The 14,026-nt window shown below is 42.4% G+C and overlaps 2 protein-coding genes across 7 annotated transcripts; one reads left to right on the forward strand and one right to left on the reverse strand.

The window, feature by feature from the left end:
• Positions 1–122: 122 nt before the first annotated feature.
• On the forward strand, positions 123–6,657 carry LOC125279796 (matrix metalloproteinase-19-like). Of its 4 annotated transcripts, XM_048209827.1 has the most exons (10): positions 123–1,286; positions 1,371–1,521; positions 1,597–1,685; positions 2,524–2,651; positions 4,831–5,043; positions 5,236–5,481; positions 5,555–5,659; positions 5,741–5,905; positions 6,085–6,209; positions 6,315–6,657. In XM_048209827.1, the coding sequence occupies exons 2-10, from the start codon at positions 1,447–1,449 to the stop codon at positions 6,552–6,554; spliced, it is 1,386 nt and encodes a 461-aa protein (XP_048065784.1). In that variant the 5' UTR covers positions 123–1,286; positions 1,371–1,446; the 3' UTR covers positions 6,555–6,657. The 4 variants fall into 4 exon arrangements, with proteins under 4 accessions (XP_048065784.1, XP_048065782.1, XP_048065783.1 ...); XM_048209825.1 differs by having other exon boundaries at positions 123–1,521; XM_048209826.1 differs by having other exon boundaries at positions 123–1,521; positions 5,555–5,653.
• LOC125279797 (transmembrane protein 198-like) lies at positions 6,636–13,457 on the reverse strand. 3 transcript variants are annotated; one of them, XM_048209830.1, is made up of 6 exons: positions 11,007–11,127; positions 10,603–10,747; positions 10,373–10,484; positions 9,702–10,247; positions 8,492–8,607; positions 6,636–8,401 (listed from the first exon to the last, which is right to left on the reverse strand). In XM_048209830.1, exons 4-6 carry the CDS (start codon positions 10,222–10,224, stop codon positions 8,249–8,251), a joined length of 792 nt encoding a protein of 263 aa, XP_048065787.1. In that variant the 5' UTR covers positions 10,225–10,247; positions 10,373–10,484; positions 10,603–10,747; positions 11,007–11,127; the 3' UTR covers positions 6,636–8,248. The 3 variants fall into 3 exon arrangements, with proteins under 3 accessions (XP_048065787.1, XP_048065786.1, XP_048065788.1); XM_048209829.1 differs by lacking the exons at positions 10,373–10,484; positions 10,603–10,747 and adding an exon at positions 12,924–13,457 and having other exon boundaries at positions 11,007–11,211; XM_048209831.1 differs by lacking the exon at positions 10,603–10,747 and having other exon boundaries at positions 11,007–11,145.
• Positions 13,458–14,026: the final 569 nt, after the last annotated feature.

Consider the following 14,026-nt stretch of genomic DNA (forward strand, 5'->3'; position numbering starts at 1 on the left):
AACTGTCTGTGACAATGTCGTGATTGTGACAATAGTGCACACTTTCACTGCCTCGCAATGAACCTGAAATTCAGCGTAAGGGGGTAAAAATGAGCCATATCACACTGCTGTTTTTACAGATTATCATGCAAATGTGATATTGCTTTTATACAACATTTACATTTTAGACACAATAGTCAGTATTGTGTGTTTTTGCTCTATTTTCCAAACAGAGCTGAGCAACTCACTGGTGTTTGTTACTGAATCAATCAGCTTTTTTTGAACGAATCAATGATTCAGTGATCTATCCATAAAGACCTGCGTCTCAATGCGCATACTATCCATCCTAAATAGTATGTGACATTAGTAATATTCAGCACTATTTAGGGTGGATGCACGTTGGGATGCAGGGAGTCACTTGTTTCCTTCCTGAATAAATGAACGAATCAGTTGAATAAATGATTCGGACCGGCCGCCACCTTCTAAAGTGTCATTTCAATTTTTTAAATAATTCAAAATATTATTTAAAAAACATTCATTTGAAGCTGAAGTGTGTAGTAAATTTATCAGTTTAAACAAGTCTGCCGTTATTCGCTCAAACAGAAAAGACACGGCTGACAGTGATCTGGAGAAACTTTGAACAAAAGTTAAAAAAATGAAAGAAAGTTATTTCACAGTGATGAATGAGATCGACTGTTTTTAAAGCTGCAGTGTGTCATTTCTGTCAAACGGAACTGCAGAAATGATTCAAAGATTGTTTCCCAAAAACACTGTCATTGGTCAGTCAAACAGATGGTCCCGCCCCAAACCCACGTGAGTCAGAAGTTGAGATGTCAAACAGGCAGTGGTCTCTACAATCAATGCTTCTGGGAAACGCAGCCCTGATCAATGTGTGAAAGAGTCGCAGTGTTAGGGTTAAACTCACCACAAACTTGTTTTAAGAATAACAGAATACACAAGAGAATTAATGAGGGCTTTCCAGAAGAGAGACAGAATTTACTACTCAAAAACACACATCAATCCTCGTCTGGTAATTATAAACTTGTGTTGATGTCACTTCCTGTAGCTCAACCCCAACACCCTCTTGAGGATCGGCTTGTTTACTCAGATCTGTTCATGAATATATTTAGATGAGTCTTTTTTAGCAGATCTCTTGAGTGAAAAGATTTTCGTCAAAGAACTGTTTGTTTTTGACAGTGAAACGCCCTGTTAAATCTGCTAACATCACGAGTAACCGCTGTCCCAGACGTGTGCACCTGGCTCTTGGATTGTGATGTCATTTCCTGCGGGATCATTCAGAGTGTGGGGTGAGATACGAGCTCGTGTTTGTTCTGCATCACATAGTTCTGGATGACCGCAGTGATTTACACCAAACCTCCTCTGAAATGCAGACGCACACGCCCAGACGAGACGAGAGTCACAAACACCAGAGTCGCACTCGGACCCGAGACGAGAAGAGGAGCGACGATGATGAAGATGATGATGCTGGCGCTCACCTCAGCGTGTGTCGCTCTGGATCCAGCGGCGCTGAAGGAGGCCACGGTGAGAAGGAACCCATCGATGAGGCATTACACTTCTGTGATTATTCTGCTAAATCAGCTTGTTTCCGTCTCTCAGGTCTATCTGAAGCGATACGGTTATTTATCTTCTTCATCCAGCGCAGATCATCAGGGGCTTCAAACTGAGCAAATGAATGAGGCTCTTCGGTATCTCACACACTCACACACACGTCAGTGGGGTAAGCTGTGCCACTTTTACTTATGTTGTCCTCCAGGGAAGGAGAAATAAGATGAGGTAAAACCCAAACTCCTAAATCTTTTTCAGGATATCTGCTATCCTCTGAAACGAGAAGAATGTGTCTGTAACGAACACAGAAATGTGAATCAGTGACCGTTTACATTTCAAACAAAAAGATGAACATAGATGATAAAATGATCCCAACTTGTTCTGCACAGTTTCCTAGACAAATGGGGTGACACATCTTACCCCATTGTCCTCCTGCTGTCTGTGATCGTCCACAGCTGAACAGATCTCTTTTTCCTGAAGTCAACACCAACATAAGCCTCTTTCACACAGCGGCATAAAATTGCCAGAGTGCCTTCTGTGTGAACGCAAACACGTCCTGGGATTTATTCCAGGATCGATCCCGGGATGGGGAGCTACCATGGTGAACAAAAGCAGTAATCAATGCCGTAAGGGGTGTGTTATAATGATGGCGCCGAAGCTGAGATCGTTCGCCAGCTTATGGAACGGTACGCGATGCATTAGTTTTTGATCGAACAAGTGTGGAGAAATTGTAGATCATAAGCAAACTAAAGACGCTGCAGAGACTTCACACTTCACATCCTGATGTTAAGTGTCTTTACGGGATCTTTACGGGATGTGTGTGAACGCACGCACAGGTGCCAGAAAATCAGTGCGAATGAACCAAAATCAAACGATACAAAACGAACACATTATCTGTATATTTTCTGTGTGAAAGGGGCTATATAAACACAGACACAAACCCGTCAGCCTTCATCATGTCACAAACGTCTGTTTCAGAATCTTCCAGAAGGTGACAGAATTACCGGTGACGGGCCGCCTGGACGGCCGAACGCTGGCCATGATGAGAGCCGCCCGCTGCGGCCTGAGAGACGCCTTCAACAACACGCTGGAGTATCGCGTCCTGGGTGCGTCGCTAGGGTTAATCTGTACTAACATCAGCTGATGTACCTTCAGGAACACCATGCGCCGTTTATCTTGATTTATGTCATTTCATTCAAGAATGTTCATGATATCTTGCAATATATATTATGATTGGTTTTGTTCTGTTTGCCCGGAGCTGCTCTTATCTACGCAAGGCTTGTTCTTGAGATCTACACTGTTCTCCTGACTGAAACCTTGCACTGCAGTTCCATAAACAGCCACTAAATTAAGCCCGTGTCTTGAGAACAGTTAGTTAGGGCTAATCATCATACTTTTCAGATTCAAATTAGACCAATCTACCTTTATATGTAAGTGACTTAAATAAGGTGAGTAACTTGTAAGACTAGTCCAATGGCGCCACTGCAGTTAGTGGGCGGGATTATAGACTGATGGTTATAGTTGCGCCGGTGTGGTGAGAAGTCGAGTCCCCCCCAGGAATTAGGTCTCCTTTCGGACACCGAGTGATCCCATTGGTTCAACAGACTTTTAATGGGATGTACACTATATTGCCAAAAGTTTTGGGATGTCTGCCTTTATGTGCACATGAACTTTAATGACATCCCATTCTTAATCCGTAGGGTTTAATATGGAGTTGGCCCACCCTTTGCAGCTATAACAGCCTCAACTCTTCTGGGAAGGCTTTCCACAAGGTTTAGGAGTGTGTTTATGGGAATTTTTGACCATTCGTCTAGAAGCGCATTTGTGAGGTCAGGCAGTGATGTTGGCGAGAAGGCCTGGCTCACAGTCTCCGCTCTAATTCATCCCAAAGGTGTTCTGTCGGGTTGAGGTCAGGACTCTGTGCAGGCCAGTCAAGTTCCTCCACACCAAACTCGCTCATCCATGTCTTTATGGACCTTGCTTTGTGCACTGGTGCGCAGTCATGTTGGAACATCCCCAAACTGTTCCCACAAAGTTGGGAGCATGAAATTGTCCAAAATGTTTTGGTATGCTGAAGCATTAAGAGTTCCTTTCACTGGAACTAAGGGTTCAAGCCCAACCCCTGAAAAACAACCCCACACCATAATCCCCCCTCCACCAAACTTTACACTTGGCACATTGCAGTCAGGCCAGTACCGTTCTCCTGGAACCGCCAAACCCAGAACTCGTCCATCTTATCGCCAGACAGAGAAGCGTGATTGGTCACTCCAGAGAACACGTCTCCACTGCTCTAGAGTCCAGTGACGGCTGCTTTACTCCACTGCATCCGACGCTTTGCATTGCACTTGGTGATGTAAGGCTTGGATGCAGCTGCTCGGCCATGGAAACCCATTCCATGAAGCTCTCTACACACTGTTCTTGAGCTAATCTGAAGGCCACATGAAGTTTGGAGGTCTGTAGATATTGACTCTGCAGAAAGTTGGTGACTTCTGCGCACTGTGAGCCTCAGCATGTGCTGACCCCGCTCTGTGATTTTACGTGGCCTTCCACTTCATGACTGAGTTGCTGTTGTTCCCAATTTCTTCCAATTTGTTATGATCCCACTAACAGTTGACCGTGGAATATTTAGTAGTGAGGAAATTTCACGAATGGACTTATTGCACAGGTGGCAATCTATCACGGTACCACGCTTGAATTCACTGAGCTCCTGAGAGCGACCCATTCTTTCACAGATGTTTGTAGAAGCAGTCTGCATGCCTAGGTGCTTGATTTATACACCTGTGGCCATGGAAGTGATTGGAACAGCTGAATTCAATGATTTGGAGGAGTGTCCCAATACTTTTGGCAATATAGTGTATTTTTAGCGCCTGATTATAATTCCTGCAAAATCACGTTAAGATTTATATAGTTTAAAATGCGTTATGATGACCATTAATGTTTTTTAAATTACATGATTCATATATACTACTATAAATGAAGCTATAGGTTGTGAAATCAAGCATTTCTCTTTCTTACTGTTTTTTAGTTAGCTTATGTACTACAGTAGCATAGCATACATCTACCCAATTAGCCTGCTAGCTTAGCTTATATTATATGTTTTAGTGTCTCGTTTCACAAATCCAATGACGCTGGTAGTGTCTCTGTGGATGCTGCTATTCTCTCTGACCAATCAGTGATCTGCAGTGTTTACACGTCACATTTTAGTATCGGTACAGCAGTAGGTACAGCTGTGGACGTACCATGCAGTGGAAATGTGCCATAAGCAGTGTATGCATCCGGCCACAGGTCACTGGCGTAAGAAGAGACTGACTTATCGCATCTATAACCATCCGCTTCATCTGGGATTGGCTCGGACACGAGTAGCGATTCGCGCGGCCTTCGGCTACTGGAGCGACGTCTCTCAACTTCACTTCCAGGAGGTCAGCAGAGGTCACGCGGACATCAACCTCTCTTTCCACAGAAGAGACCAGGGCTGCCCGGTTCCTTTTGACGGACCAGGTGAGACTGCGTTTCACCTTTATACAACACGTATTTCCAGTAAACATTAGATATTAGCGTTTAAAATGACTCCTCAAGGCATTTTTGTGAAATATGGCTTGTCCACCTGAGAAAATTGTTATCTAAACATCAGGAAATTTGTCTGTTTGGGAGCAAAATGTTTGTTCAGCTTCTGTTGCTGTCCGGGTTCAGGCCAGGTTTTGGGTCACGCCGAAGGCCCGGAGTCTGGCACGGTTCACTTTGATGCCGATGAGGTGTGGACGGAGGGGCGGAGTTACGGAGCAAACCTACGCATCGTAGCTGCCCATGAGATAGGCCACGCCCTTGGACTAGGCCACTCCCAGTTCCACAGTGCTCTCATGGGCCCCGTGTACAAGGGATATCGGGACGGTTTCAAACTGCACCATGATGACATCCGCGGTATCCAAACTCTGTACGGTAAGAACATGCCGTTGTGTTTCCTGAAGTTCAACCACAGCCCAAAGGGTTATATATATATCACCTCTCTCAGGAAAACCTGTGGAAAGACCTTCCGCTGCTCCGAGAAAGCCAGAAGCAGAGCCGTCGGCCCCGGACCACTGCGCCGCGCCACTGGACGCCATCATGATGTGTAAAAGTACAGCTGATTTCTGATCAGTCCAACACCTGAAGTGGGTCATCAGCCTCATGTCTTTGTGTTTTTCTCTCCTCTCTGAAGGGCCTCTCCACAAGACATTTGCTTTCAGAGGTCAGTACGTGTGGACGGTCTCAGATTCCGGTCATAGCGCTCCCGTTCACATTAATGCCCTTTGGAAAGAACTGCCCGGCAACATCAATGCAGCGGTTCACTCTCAAAGAACCAACAAATCCTATTTCCTTAAAGGTGAACTGTAAACTAACACTGTGTTGAATATAAGATACTGTATGTAGAGCTCTTGAAACCGAAATAGACTTGCAGTTTTAAGGTACAAATAAAAAAGTGGCTGTAATTTCAGTATGGAGCAGTTTTGAGGTGTCATGCCTTTATTAATAATAATAACCAGTTGTACCTGATTGCCACAGGAGATAAAGTGTGGAGATACTCTGGCTTTAAACTGGACCACGGATACCCGAAACGACTCCGTATTCCCGCCAACATACAAGCTGCTTTCTACCTCAAGAGCCGCCGGGCGCTCGTCTTCATAAAGGTGACGAAATCCTGAAAACAAGGAGGGCAGAAAGAACCTTCTGGTTATCAGTTCAGAGTCATTGTAGTGAAAAGCGTAACCAGGGATTGTTTGTCTGTTCCGTAGGGATCAGATTACTGGCTCTGGGATGAACTGGGCTCAGGTAACAAACTCCTGCTCCAGCCCAAACCTCTGGCCCAGCTCATCGCCGGCCTGCCCTCGGATCCGGACGCCGCCTTCGCACGGACCGACGGACAGGTGTACGTGTTCAGGGGCGAGCAGTACTGGCGCACGAGTCCCGCGATGCTGCTGGAGAAGGGCTATCCGCTCCGCGCCAGAGAGCCATGGATGCCGTGTGACGATTAGACCTGCTTTAATCAAATATTATTTTCATGAATATAAATTATTTTCATATCATAAATCGCTACAGTAAAGATAAAAGACATATTAGGAAGTCATTGTCAGCAGTTTATTAGTAGTCTCTCTTTCTCTAACATGATACATGACTGAAGCAACAGGTGTATTAGTGGCTCATTATTCATCTGTATTAATATTAATAAAAAGGACTGAAACTAATTGTAAATGTTTTCATTGGTGCAAACAGCATCATTTTCAGTGACGACCGAGATAAATGCATCACATTTAAAGGAATATTTCAGCTTCCAAACCCTTGTGACTTTCACTTTTCCATGGAACACAAAAGGATAATAATGCATTGGGTCCATGATGTGCTGTTTTTGGACAATGAAAAAAGCTCCATTAGTGCCAAACAGGCACCATAAAAGTGTTCTTCACTGTTCATCCTATTCATGCTGGAATTGAGAATCAGCTTATTTTTGAGTCTGTTTCTTATATAAAGCATCATTAGATCATTAGTCACTTGGAGCGCTCTTATGATACTGATGTGTCCTTGTTGAGGTCCAGTGTGAATAAAGGACATTCTGCTGAACATCTCCTTTTGTTTTCCACAGAAGGATGAAATTCATAGGGGTTTGGATGAACATGAGGATGACAGAATTTTCCTGGATGAATCAGTCTCATCATTGATGAAGTTAATCTGACCTCCTGGAAAACATCTGCTGAATATCCACATATTTGTCATGCCAGAAATAATGATTTTAAATTAAACATGAGATTTAAAAGCACAATGAATCTGAACCTCTAACAGCACAGGAGGTTTTGGCACAGTTTGGAGTGAATGACACAAATGACACATGAGTCACATGACATGTTTTAGTGCACTCAGCAAGAGAACATCACTCATTTTGAAAGTACCCACAAGAACAAGGACATTGTGCCAGTTCTGCCAATAGGGGGCGCCACAAAAACAGTACAACTTCAATACAACTGCTTAATCAAAGTTACAAATGTAACATCTTCTGCTAACATGCTTAACAGATGAATCAAAAATGCTGCTAACACTTGACAATTAAAATTCAGCAAGTGTGAAATTTTATATATAAGTAACAGTGTGTCCACAAGGTGGCGTTATACTGCTTTCTATCCATCTATCTAAAAATAGAATACATTACCTAAAATGAAAATCTAGATTAAATTACTAACTAAAATTTTCGTCATGTAATTTGTAATCAGTAACAAACTATAATTTGCAAGTAATCTACCCAGCACTGTATATATATATATAAATGTTTATGCAAACATCTCAATGTAATCAAAGTGTCTTGTGAATAAGAAATGATGCCGTGTTCAGTGCTCGATGAATTCGCCCCTCAGTTAATGGTACTTCACTGTTCTCCACAGTTCGAGTCCCAGCGGAGCCAGAAGGTCTTTCTGTCAGAAGTCTGCATGTTCTCCCCGTGTTGGTGTGGGTTTCCTCCGGTGCTCCGCTTTCTCCCACAATCCAAAGACATGCAGGACAGGCGAATTGAAGACACTAAATAGTCTATAAGTGTGAATGTGTGTGTGAGTCCTGTGATGGACTGACCATTCGTCCAGAGTGTCAGCTCCCTACAATGTGCAAGTCAAGCAGTGATTTGAAGAATGAAAGGATGAAGAGCCCAGAAAACCTGTCTATGAAAATCCACAGATCCTCCTTCTCCTTACAGTCGGAGAAGAGCCGACGGTGAAGTTGTGAGAGGAACCAATGATCCCGTTTCAGAATCGAAGTCAATTACGGTGTGATGAACGGAAGTCAAACTCCAGAGCGACGAGCCCGTGTTCGTCTGCCGCTCTCGCAAACTCGCCAGATAACTCTGGAGAAAAAGAAAGACTAAGATTAAACACTGTTCATCTGTATGAGTTCTTATTGGTCTCTGTGGATGTGTCATGTGATCGGGCCGTACCGGGGCCAGCACGTCTCCTGTGTAGCGCTGGAGGACCGGCGGTCTGCGGCGACACGTTCCTTGGTCATGTGTCCGTCCGATCCTCGTTAGATCCAGCTGCTTCTGTTTACCCGTCACTAACACACACACAGATACGACATGTCAATCAACACGCCATCCGTGATCCAGGAAAACCCTGAACAAATCAACTATTCCAATCCACGCTAATGCCTCAGTTGCTCTTTTTCTAGTTAGTGTATGATACATCATTCTTTTTTCAAATTACAGTACAAAGAATGAGATTTTTTACATTGTTTTTAAAATAAAAACTATAGAACTTGATTTCCGCCACTAAATAAAAAAATAAAAAAGGCAATTCTGACTTTATATCTCGCAATTCCGACTTTATATCTCGCAATTCCGACTTTATATCACGCAACTCTGACTTTATATCTCGCAATTCCGACTTTATAACTCGCAATTCCGACTTTATATCTCGCAATTCCGACTTTATATCTCGCAATTCCGACTTTATATCTCGCAACTCTGACTTCTTTATATCTCGCAATTCTGACTTTATATCACGCAATTCTGACTTTATATCTCGCAATTCCGACTTTATATCTCGCAATTCCGACTTTATAACTCGCAATTCCGACTTTATATCTCGCAATTCCGACTTTATATCTCGCAATTCTGACTTTATAACTCGCAATTCTTACTTTATATCTCGCAATTCTTACTTTATATCTCGCAATTCTTACTTTATATCTCGAAAATTCTTACTTTATATCTCGCAATTCTGACTTTATATCTCGCAATTCCGACTTTATATCTCGCAATTCTGACTTTATATCTCGCAATTCCGACTTTATATCTCGCAATTCTGACTTTATATCTCGCAATTCCGACTTTATATCTCGCAATTCCGACTTTATATCTCGCAATTCTGACTTTATATCTCGCAATTCCGACTTTATATCTCGCAATTCTGACTTTATATCTCGCAATTCTGACTTTATAACTCGCAATTCTTACTTTATATCTCGCAATTCTTACTTTATATCTCGCAATGTGAGATAAAAAGTCACAATTACCCTTTCTATTTTTCATTTCATGGCAGAAACAAGCTTCCATAAAAAACACTTTATTTTTATTTCTCAAGATATAAGATATGTGGTGAAATGTGGCCCTAGATGTTTTCTGTGGTTTGTCAGTGATGATCTCCTACCATCAGCGGCTGTGATTCTGCACTGGACCAGCGTTCCCAGTGCTCCAAGTACAGGCCAGATCCCAATCACTGCCCAGCTGTACCAGCACAAGCCCTGGCGTCTCTGCAGACCCTCATACGCCCGGGACACCAACATGGGCATCTCCACCCAGTAATCCACACACGCCACAGCCACGGCAGACCCAACCGCCGCCGTAGCAGCGACCGTCATGGCCTTCCTCCAGCACAGCGTGATCACGGCGAAGAAAACGCTGGTTCCTAGGACCGTTCCGACAGGAACCCACGCGGGGTTAAATATGGGGTAATACTGCCCCAGCAGCAGCAGGGCGGCGACAGAGAGCAGCGACCCCAGCTGAAGACCAGTGAGGAAGAGTCCGACGCTGCGCACCAGCACCGCCACGAGCGCCAGCAGAAACCCCACGCCCAGAGACACGGCCGCACGCGTCTGACCGTCCAGCAGCCGCTCCTGCAGACACAGCAGGTGTCCGACGCCAGAGCCAAACGCCAGGCCCGACAGGAACATCACCAGCTTAAAACAGCGGTAACCTGAACAACAACAATCATAGTCAGAGCTTCACTTGCACACACTTATTTAATTCCCACTATTACAACAAGAAACCGATTACAATAGTGTGTTTTGATGATCCCAGATGCAGTAGTTAGTTGTCTATCTCAAAGTCAAATTCTGTTGTCGCTCAGCAAAAAACAGGAAGAGCTTTTATACAAACGCAGCAGGTTAGCTGTTCTGGTATTTTTGGAAGTCCTTCCTGTGTAACAATAGAGCTAAATTTGGAGAAACAAGTACAGAGATTTAAGGCTGGTCCCAGAAAGTGTTTGTTTAGTCCATCTGTTTTTATAATAGAATTTAATCATATTTTAAACATCACAACATTTTACACACTTTCTCATTGTTCTCAGTTTCCTTGTGTAACTATTACTGCTGCACCAGCTCAAAACATGAACGCTGAGAGCAGAAAGCCGCGCGAGTCCATGTCGGTCAGATCGGTTCTCATGATCCACAGACAAACGGTTTGTGTGAGATGACCCTGTTTGCAAGGATCAGAGCAAAATAACCCACAACAATTGCCAGCAAATTCAAATTTCTCACATAAAATACATGTTAAAGTTATAGTTGGTTATACTGAATTTCCGTTTTTACTGTATGTGTATTTAACTGCACAAAGTAAATAGTCAAATCTTTTCTTTACCTTTAAAGAAAACCACAGTACAAATCATTTCAACACTCTTAATGCATTCATGTGAGTTAACCTCGTTAATGTTGAAATGATTTTCCTTCAGACTCACCGCAGAAGCAGTAAATGAGGCCGAGAGCGAAGCAGGTGGAGCAGGTGACGGCTGGGACGAGCTCATATTCCCTCCTGATCTCCTGATCACAGATGACGCCTGCGGACAGAGACTCGTTCGCCATGCTGCTCTCAAACGGAGCTGCTGCTTTAGAGAACGGATGCGTTTCAAACCTTTAGATTTGCCCAAATGTGTTCAAAAGTGCCTGCAAAAGTGAAAGAGAAAACCATATTTATTTCTCCTCAAGGTCCCCAATCTCCTCATAGTTACTTTTTGTTGTTATTAGATGACGGTGAAGAAAAATCAACACATTTTTTAATGCTACATGTTTAGCAGTCATTGAGGGTTTTTATCCAACACACAGATACACAAAATACAGTTTTAAACACGAGGAAAGAAAGCTGCCACCACCTTCATCACACATGTGCTCATTACAGGACCACATCATTACTTCACCCAAAAATTAAGTTTCTGTCATTAATTACTCTCCCTCATGTCGTTCCACACCCGTAAGACCTTCGTTCATCTTCAGAACACAAATTAAGATATTTTTGATGAAATCCGAGAGGTTTTTTTTTTTTACCTCCATTGAAAGCAACCACATTCAAGGTCCAGAAAGGAACTAAAGACATCGTTAAAACAGTCATGTGACTGCAGTGGTTCAACCTTAATGTTATGAAGAGACGAGAATACTTTTTGTGCACAAAAACAAAACAAAAATAATGACTTTATTCAACAAATTAGTCTTTAGCCTGCCATTCTGTTACACTATTGTCGTTTCAGCGCTTCCAGGTTCTACGTCAGAACGGCGACTCATTATTGGCCGACGCCTGATCACGTGATCAGCATGATGCATGCGCGTGATACTGAAGCAGGATCCGGCCAATAATGAGCCGGCGTTCGGATGTAAACACAGAAACGCAGCACTGCAGCAACTGCGTAACAGACTAACAGAACAGGAAAAATTGTTGAATAAAGTGGTTATTTTTGTTTTGTTTTTGCACACAAAAAGTAACATTAAGGTTGAACCACTGCAGTCACATGACTGTTTTAACAATGTCTTTAGTTCCTTTCTGGACCTTGAAAGTGTTGATTATAGATATTGAGTCATACACCTCTCGGATTTCATCAAAAATATCTTAATTTGTGTTCTGAAGACGAACGAAGGTCTTACGGGTGTGGAACGACATGAGGGAGAGTAATTAATGACAGAATCTTTATTTTTGGCTGAACTAACCCTTTAATTAATCAAGAGTCATAAGAAATGCTGCAGTGTTTGATGACAGATGAGGTTCATACAACCCTAAAAAACCCACTCAGGTCCTGTATGGGTTAGAGATCAGAGATTTGATCCTGGTGACTGCGTGAGTTCAGTAAATGAGTGACTTCATCATCTTCATCATCATCATCATCATCATCACATCTACAGTATATCAGGACCTGTGAATGCCTAAAAGCTCAAGTAGAAGTTTAAAAGTGTTCTTTCTATCAGGTGGCAGAAAAACTTCCTGTGAGAAAAACTAAAAACTCAAGAACTAATTTCTCTAAATTAATTTTGTCACTTTTCATCTAACCCTCGTGTCTCTCTGAACTGGTATATATTTCAGTCCTTTATCTAATTACACACCAATTTCCACATTTTTGGACTTGCTTATTTTCAGCATAATGAATTAATTCTAACAAGCAAATGGACTTTGGGTTTTAGTCACAGATTACAGTCATTTGTTTACATGGCATTTCTTTATGTGCTGCAGAAGTACAGCACAGTTGTATAAGAGCTTAATCTCAATTAAACAGATGTATTTTGAAGAGCTTTTAACTAATTCACCTATGTCAAATATAGAAATAATTCAAGTCTTCGACACATTTTAAGTGAAGAATAAAGACAATATTTAAAACAAGATCACAAACACTTACCATAGCTGATCAAAGCGATGGTGTGACAGAAAACTCTCGCTTTAAAGTCCAGTAACTTTCAGACAATCTCACAGAATCAAACACTTTCCGCTCCAGATCAGTTCAGCACCGATTAGTGGGCGTTAACTAGGGCAAACATTCATAAACTCTTCACAGAATTACTTGAATAAACGCGTCACAAGAAATAACTGAGAAGCTTAACATCAGTGCATGATGGGACAGAATGACCGTTAGGCGTGAGATTGAACGTCAACGTCACCGTTGCCCTAGTAACGGAGTCGCGCTCTTTTTAAAATGCTTGTTTAAAAGCTGAAGCGCGCGAGAGAAAATCTGGTGAATTAAAGCCGCAGCGGTAAAACAGATGAAGAAATGCTGAGGGAATCTGTCCGTGTTTTGTCCTCGCTACGGCTCAGGTTAGTTTCACACTACACAATAATTATATTCAACAACATGGTAATCAATTCAATAGGAATTATCGGGAAAAGCTGCAAAACATTTGACAATGAATAACAACGAATAAAAATACTGACAGTTGTCCAGAATTAATTCGGTCCTAATTCGTTGATAGGGTTTGGAGAAGGAAAGCGCGGAAGTTGAAGCTGTAAACGCGCAGAATCACAGAATTAAACATGACCAGTTGGTAATTAATGATATGATGGGCGTTTTATTACTGACTTCTGTATTTGTGTATTATATGTAATATTATGAGCAGCTTTAATGCACATCTGAGGAGGTTTTCATCAGTTTCAGTCGCTGCATATGAAAGTTTCAGTGTGTTGGACTGATTCATCCTATAAAAACACTTTTGTGTATTAGTGGGTCAATGACGTGACGGGTCTTTTTTCCCCTCCAAAGGCCTTAAAGGATTAGTTCACTTTCAAATGAAATTTACCCCAAGCTTTACTCACCCTCAAGCCATCATCCTAGGAGTATAGGACTTTATTTTTTCTGATGAATACAATCAGAGAAATATTAATAAACGCATCCGAGCTTTATAATGGCAGTAACGTTAAGCGTTACCAAACGAGTATGAGCTGAAGAAAGTGTCTCCATCCACATCCATCCATTATTAACATATTCCACGCGGCTCCAGGGGATTAATA

Source organism: Megalobrama amblycephala, linkage group LG12 (assembly GCF_018812025.1).
Source record: "Megalobrama amblycephala isolate DHTTF-2021 linkage group LG12, ASM1881202v1, whole genome shotgun sequence".
Lineage (NCBI taxonomy): Eukaryota > Metazoa > Chordata > Actinopteri > Cypriniformes > Xenocyprididae > Megalobrama > Megalobrama amblycephala.